The 8,513-nt window shown below is 33.3% G+C and overlaps 1 protein-coding gene across 1 annotated transcript; it reads right to left on the bottom strand.

Moving 5' to 3' along the window:
- Nucleotides 1-375: 375 nt before the first annotated feature.
- Nucleotides 376-1,269, bottom strand: LOC118349653. Its single transcript, XM_035695163.1, has one exon. The coding sequence runs from the start codon at nt 1,267-1,269 to the stop codon at nt 376-378; it is 894 nt and encodes a 297-aa protein (XP_035551056.1).
- Nucleotides 1,270-8,513: the final 7,244 nt, after the last annotated feature.

The following is an 8,513-nucleotide window of genomic DNA, read 5'->3' as shown; positions in this document are numbered from 1 at the left end:
AATTTTTCCTTTGTTGACCAGCTAGACAAATTCCCGTAGGTAGGAAAATCATTGATCGTCCACAATAAGGCAGCATGCAACATAAACGTTTCCTTACTTGAGGCATCATATGTACGTACCCCATCTTCCCAGAATTCAACCAATTCATCGATCAACGGCTGCAAGTATACATTGATCTCATTCCCTGGTGACCTTGGGCTAGGAATAATCAGAGAGGTCATAAAGAATTGGTCTTTCATGCATGACCATGGCGGCAAGTTATAGGGGACAAGGATCACTGGCCAAATGCTATGGAGTGAAACCATCACAAGCCAGACTGAGCCTAACATTGCGTGGATCCGCAGGGAACCAACTATGATCTTCATCAAATTTCTTCTAGCACTCAGAGTCGGCCGGATGTCTCATAGATGTATCTTCTATCATCCTTTGCAATTTGTGCCATCGCATATCACCTGTTATCTTTGCTGACATAAAGAGACGCTGCAATCTCGGTTTCAAAGGAAAGTGACGCAACACTTTTTGAGGTATCGTGTGTGTATTTGGTATCCACCTCGAAGCCTTACATGTAGGGCATTCATTTAGAACAGCATTTTCCTTCCAAAATAATATGCAATCGTTGGGGCACGCATGGATTTTGTTGTACTTGAAGCCCAAACCGCGCTCCAAAGACCTTGACTCCTCATATGATTGTGGCAAGAGGGCATTAGGAAAGGCAGACCTCAACAAATCAAGTAGCATGTCAAATGACTTAATTGACCATCCACCAATTGATTTGATGTGTAACAACTTGACAACGAATGACAGCTTCAAAAATTCTTTACACCCGTCGAAAAGCGGGCGTCGGGCATGCTCTAGTAGCTGGTCAAAAGATGTTGGTGGTGAATCTACAGTAATTGGTGGCCTGTTTGGCGCAGGAGCGCTATCTTGGTGCACATCAACAAAGGTGCCTGCCCGGATGTCATCCAACATATGCTGCATGTCATCTATGTAATCGTCTCCTTGGATGATATCGTCATACTCCTCATCATTACTGACGTACAATGTTGTCTCCTCCTCCCCATGAAATATCCACTGGGTATAATCTGGGTTGATCCCTTTAATAGACAAATGGGTTTCCACCTCAAATATAGGCAGCCAAAGATTGTTAAGGCATGCACGACATGGACACCGAATGTGATCCCTTCCACTTGCATGATTTCGTGCTTGTGTGAGGAAATATTTAACGCCTTCAGCGTATGCAGGTAATACAAGCTTATCGGGGTCATTCATCCAACTTTTGTTCATCTAAACAAAGATATGGTGGGGAAGAAAGTTAGTTAAGCAGATACTGCAAGTATATAAGTTCAATGAAAAACTCACATTCAACCAAATGTGTTGATAGGAGAATAAATGTTGCGTGCAGCATTTATAGCCTTTTCTTGAATGTGGCTAGGTAGGTATCATAGAAGGTCTCAATTTGAAAATATTTTCAACGATACTTGGCTGACATTGAATGTCAATCATGTCATGAATTATGACATCATGTGACTCCATATTCTCCAAGAATTGCTTTGTGAACTAGGTGTCATCTGAATTAACCCAACTCAAGTTCGATGATGACGCTAGGTACGTAGTCCCTAGTTGTCCATATAGTAATTTAACATAAATAAATAAAAACCCCTATATAGTAATTAGTAATACTGAATTTAGCACTAACAAATGACAACACATGTTAATTATGCTAAATTAACATAATTGATCACACGGTAAGTCTTGGAGGAAACCTTTGATCACAACAAGGTGATTAGCATTTGCTATTTTTTTGTTCTTTATAAGTTGTTTGGTTGAAGAGGAGAGTACTTGAAATTGAATATTATGAAAATATTCATATATAAAGCTATATATATATATATGAAACAGGTTTTCATCCTGTTTCAGGTGACCAAGATGAAAAAAAACACGACCATTTTAGCCTTTTATGTTCGTGTTTGAGAACCAAAATTTTAATCGCTTGTACGTTTACTCTTTAGGTGTTAGAGAGAGTTAATGTTAGTCTGTCTTTAGAGTAAAGGTTATCGTAAATAAAAATGAAAATAAACTATGGGTAATTTGGCTGCTCAAATTAATATGAAGGAATGGAAAGAAAATGAAATATTAAATGCTATGATTTAATATTTTTCAGGTTTGAAGACAACAATCATCTAGACCTTTAAAGTTCAAAAAAATTTGTTTATGCACCGAATGAGTGATTGATGACTCTTTCTTTTAAACGGTTTCGTGGTTGTTTGAAGCTTTACTGTTTGTTTTAGTTTTGTTCATAAAGCCTATTTGGTTTCCAGGTGATTAGTTTCTTAACTATGGCATTTTATTATTATGTTTCTCTTTGTTTCTTTTAAGGCAGTATACGTTTATTTTTCTCATTTTTCCCTTCTGTGTCTTACTCTCAGTTTCTTTTCTTGGGGCTTTATTCTTTGAAGGAAATATTTTTCAACTCTTTTGTGGCAGAGACTGAATATTATGAAATAGGAGTTTTTAATGTTTTTTTTAGGATACTTACATCTAACCGCATTGCACACTTATTATTTACACCCGTCTTAATTGATCTGCTGTATTGGGTTGTTTCTTGCAGGAAGTATCCTATACAAGGTTTGTAGTTTCACATGCTTTGAGGTTCGTAAACAGAAACTCACATTATGTTGATTCAGTTTGTATATTGTTTTCAAGTTGAGAACTTACCAAAATTATTATATATATAATTAATATTTTCAAGTTGAGTATATATTGTTGACAAATACTAATTTTCCTATTTAGTTGTGTGTTTATGGTGTTGAGAATCTCTTATACAGGCACAACTAGTTATCCTTATCTGCCTAAAGGTTTATTTGAACAGGTAACATTTAAGCATCCTCATGTGCAAATGTGTATATATGATCATATTGTTTTGTTGAAATGTTAATGTGGGTGTTTGCATACCAAATAAATGTTACTGGGTGGTTATTTCTAAATCAACCTATGCATACAATCGAATAAACATTAGGTGTTAAGGCAACATATCTATCTATGGGTTGCTTTGTGTTTGAGGGGTTAGCTTCGTTTAAATAGAGATGCATAGAATAGGATGAAGTACATGTTTCTTTCGTGTCTCGGTATGTAGGCAAGCATAATTCTTGGAGATTTGAAATAATTTGTGGTCAAATTCAAGGAATTGCAAGAAATAGGTAGCTTCAAATTGAAATTCCATTATATTATTGAAGAGGCTATAAAGATGAACATATTGACTCAAGTAATTGATTCAACATGAACATATAGACTTACAAACGAACGACATATAGTGGCAAATGAACAACATCACCCAAAACAAGAAAACCAACTCCAGTACAATATGGTAAGTAGAAGACACATGACTTAAGAGTGATTAATGAATAATAATCCATATTTCTTTCCAAACTCAGAAGGTGTAGCATATATAATAACACAGACAAAACATTTGCCACATGATATATGTTTTGAGAATTAATGAAATGGAAAAAAACATTCTGCAGCAGGGCATGGGTATTCATTACCTTCAATTTGGAGTCTGAAAGAGTTTCAGCTAACCACAACCTTCAAAGGGCTCACTAACAAGCCCGCCCGCCTCAGTCACGTGCTGCCCAATCAAAAGCACTCGATTCCAGAAGCTACAATCTGCACCCAACAATCCAATTTATTTTCAAAACCTTTCAATCTCAATACCAGAATATATATGAAATAAAATCAATACAAAAAAACGTATACAAATAAAAGCATTGAGTTATAGGAGTAATGATTTTAATCACAATATTAACTGCATAAACTTACTAAACCATTTAAAGTACAAACCACTTTCCTTACATCCTCTTCAATTAGGGAAAGTCAACATTATTTATACACAACATCAAACCATTTAACTTCTATCCATACTTAGCACTAAGCCAATGCAAGAAAAATTAACAGTATTCAAGCATTATAAATATAGTTTTTAAAATGAATGCATTTGCATGTTTGCTGTCCAAGAAATCCCAGTGAGTTATCTACATGAAAGATATATACTTGGAAGACACAGTGTGCTTGACTTCCTCCCTTTCATTAAATTGATGTAGTATTGTTTTGAATGATTTATGTAGTGTAGTTTCATTTCAACTGAAATAGCAATTTGGAAGCAAATGTTTAGATGATACAAAGTAGGCTAGCTAGTTTCCATTCATGAGCTCGGCTCATAGGCTACAAAAAATACCAAGGGCTAAACATCAAATTTTTATAAGTTCAATTTAAAAGTTCCGCATTGCACACAAATAACTTTTACCAAATCTCAACCACATGACATTATGATAAAGAAATTGGGTGAAACTGCTTTCAAGTTAACATGCTATTAACATTATGTTGGTATTACAAACATTAATATCATATATAGACAAATGCATTTTAATTTTTGTAGGTTTTGTGCTATAGGTATATTTTCTTCTTATTCTTCATAAAAAATGATTTTAGGGTTCAACTCGAGTGGGACCTTTTGAAGAATAGCTAGAACTGAATATAGTTATTTGAACTCCATACAGAGATTAAATCTTAAATGACTATTACATACCTTGAAGATGTTAGCTTTCTGCATTTTTACTTAAAAACAGTCAAGCAAAAGCCCTTAAACTAGATTGATGGAAACTTGCTGTGTATGAAGAGGCTTATGAAGGTTTATGTACGTAGGATGGGATGGTTGAGGGGAGGCACTTGTTGAAGGCTCAAATGGGCATACTTAGTATCATCCTGGAATATGAGCAGTCCCAGAATGTTCATTCAATATGTGTTGTATATGCTGGATATGTGTTTTCTGAGTAGTTATTCTATAAATATTTTTTTTGGTTTGGGGGGGGGGCTCTAAATATATGCCATTTTTGGCCATATTATCCATTGCAGTAGTAACAAGTTGGTATTATTACTTAATACCAATATCTAATATGTTGGGTAGAGTTAATTATATTCTTCAATTAATATGTGACTAGCATGGATAAGTAGTATATATATATCAATTATCGGCAATATCCATGAGATAATATATATATATATATATATATATATATATATTAGAATATAAGTAAGTATTTAGTGTATTCCAATTATTTATATAATTACACTAAAACCATGTGATTGCATGTGTTTATAATCGAAAAAATGAAAATTAATGGTCAAGTAAAAATGATATATGACCAGCCTCCATTTATGCATATCACTACTTTATCTACCTATTGGATAAGTAGTACTCAGCTATTGATTGCTTTGGGGCTAATATATTGTTACTAGAAGGCTGCCTGGGCATTGATATCCCCAACAAATGTGATGAATGAGGGTGATATGGAAGGCATAGACGAACATATAGCCCACATCAAGTTCTAAGGGATGATCCTATGTATTCGGAAAAGGTATGGAGTCTGTTTTGCGGTGATTTATAGCATGTATGGAAATATACATACATACATATACATATATTGACATTACATGTAAAGTTGTTTGGCTAGAATCTTAAATTAGATATACATCATGTTGCATATTGTTATATCGAAACCAATACTCCATCCAGAAAACATGATCAGCAAATGGGAAGATCGAAGTGCATTGTCTAATAGTTGATTTAATTAACCATGCATGCATGTAATATATATATATATATATATATATATAGGGAGAGAGAGAGAGAGAGCTAGATAGCAAGGATATAATAAAAATATATAGCCATATTTATACAGGTACTGAAAGCCTAAGTCTGTCTCATGAATATCCTACATGTTAATTTTACAGATTAAATATCAACATCCACTTTGTGCAAATTAGGCTGGTTATATATACCATAATCATAGCTAAGATTGCAGATCGATTATAACTAATATAAAGGGAAAACTCTATTTTCTAGATGTTGCCAATAGATGAGCAGAGAGTTCCACTAAATTACAGTTAGATGTTGTTTACCTTTGCTTTTTTTATTTTAAGTTATTAGGTCTATTTTTATGTGTTAACGAGTTGGGTATTCGTAGAAGTTATGACTCTTTCCATTTTTTTTATAATAATAACAGATTTGGGAAAATATCTGGATCAATGGAAATCTCTAGAGTTTGTCTAGAGATTTCCATTCATGTTCTCCTCAAGGGAATCAGCATGTATTATAAGAAGTTTTTTATTTTTCTAATAATGAATCTTATGGTTTTCAGTGAGACTATGGCTGAGTTATACACTTAAATATATAACACAACTGAAATATATTTAAACTTACTCCTAACTTTGTAACTAGGAATTAACTATTATGATCTTATAAAAATAGACCAAATATGATTATAGACATAAAAGTACCACTGAAACAGTTTTTAAGCTTCCTAAATGTGTCACTTATACGAGATAGCCTCACCTAAAGTTGGCGAAAATATTCGCTTTTAGGTGTTTAAATTGCAGCGACTTAAAACTCACAGGTAAAGACCATTTTTCTTCTAGTGTTGCGTTCAACATCTGGGCTCAGTCATCAACATTAGTGCTATGTTTGTGGTGTACGCACCATCCGTATTGGAAATATTGTTTGAGTATATAGATGTTTACATTCCTGGGCATGCAAAAACTGCATGTAGAGATTGGGTATTATATATTCCTAGGTATCAACCAACAAGATCCTAGTTCTTGCAAAAATGATATATGTGTGTGTTAATGGACAACACCACTGCATCGTATTGAAAATTGGGTTAAAATGTTTTTTTATTTTATATTTCTTGAAAGAGAAACTAATAGGACATGAAACAAGGAAAGTGGTATTTTGCAAAGGATGAAGTGACATGGGAGTGAGGAAGATGACCCCGACAAAGGATGGGGATGGTCAATCATGCAAGGCCTTGCATAAGGAAAGGCAAAATGTGGATAAGAACAAGATACAGAGCGACAATTTGCACATAAATTCATATATATATGACATGGTCAGCCGGCTGCCTACGTACCTCATATATATGGCATAAATAGCAAGGTATAAGGTCCTCGTAACAATGATAGGTGAAATATCGGTTACTAATCTAACTGTAAAATAAGTGTACATGTGCTTGCACCTTGAGAAAATGCACCTAGATATACTCTTACTTAATAAAGTATGACCTCTTAACTTCTAAAAGGAAAACACCAAACAAACTTACATAACACTGGACAGAAGTACTATATGCCTCTCATCTATGTTGTCAAATAGCTTGGTAGGTTCATGAGATACAATTTGACAGAAAATTATATTCACCTTCCAGCATTTCGCAATGCTTGTTCTCGTAGAACCAAATCTCAATGTATGGATGTTTGTGGAGCTAAGATCCACGTTCTTCGCCAACATTTATTGAAGAATAGGTTCTTAGCTATCGAAAAAATCACATAAAGTGGGCATCTACATGAAAATGCCATTAGAATTTTTTTGACTTGAGACTTAAATTAACGTAATTAGCCCATGGATGGATGATCATATATATATTATAATTCCTGTCACTTTGTTGTTCCCAGGATTTATCGCCGGGCTGGTTGTTGTTTCATTATATATAGGTTTGAGGAAGCAGCAATAATTAAAGTACTCATGATGAATTATTCATTGAAAGGAAAAAAAGGGAAATGGTATCTAATATTATCAAAATGCAATGAAATTTGCTTATATATGGATGTGATCCGTGACAACAAAAATATGAAAAATGCGTCATTAATTAATTAGAGATCTAGTAGTATAATGCTTTGTTGATCATAACGTACTATAATACACGTTGAATTAAAGATTGCAACATTAAAACATGTAGTAAAAAGAATGTTAGTACTTAATTGGAAAATTAATATATAGTACTCATAAATCTATTTTGCCTTAGATTTAATTAGTTTTGACAATTGTCTAGCTAGGTAATTAAGTTAAACCATGATCACAACATGATCAACAAGTTTGATTAAGAATTATAAAAATTAAGATGAAAAATAACATTACTATATAAAATATTAGTTGCTACGCCAAGAATCATGCAACATAATATGATCACTATGTATATATATACACTTAATTTCCTTAAAAACGATGTTTAAATTGAGCAATAAGCGGTAACGTACGGATGTGATGAGGAGCATCATCTCATCTCTCAGCAAGGTATTCCCTTTTGTTTTTATTATATGAACTGATCATTAGTTTAGAATTCAAAGTGGAGGTCAAGTTGTTCAATCCTAAGCTGTTGTATATATATATATATATATATACGTATATATTGTGTGATATATACAGATTGTAATTAATCCAGACCTCAATTGCTGGTTGTCTTTTAGGCTATAAGCTAGTGGCTTGTAATTAGCAACTTACAAATATTGCATAAATGTGATCCCTTTCCATAAGACGTCAAATTCCATGTAGTTATAATAATTATTAGTATGATATTTATGGATATATATATATATATATACACACACATATATTAAGTATATATTATATAATTGGTTGGAATATTATTTCCTCACAACTATAAGTATGCTTAATGAGCTGATAATCA

Source organism: Juglans regia, chromosome 10 (genome assembly GCF_001411555.2).
Source record: "Juglans regia cultivar Chandler chromosome 10, Walnut 2.0, whole genome shotgun sequence".
Taxonomy (NCBI): Eukaryota; Viridiplantae; Streptophyta; class Magnoliopsida; order Fagales; family Juglandaceae; genus Juglans; species Juglans regia.
The sequence above is the reverse complement of the archived record's forward strand: the minus strand, read 5'-3'. Positions and strand labels throughout refer to the sequence as shown.

Coding starts and splice junctions, on each gene's coding strand:
- LOC118349653 (XM_035695163.1), bottom strand. CDS start 1,269: ATGAATGACCCCGATAAGCTTGTATTACCTGCATACGCTGAAGGCGTT.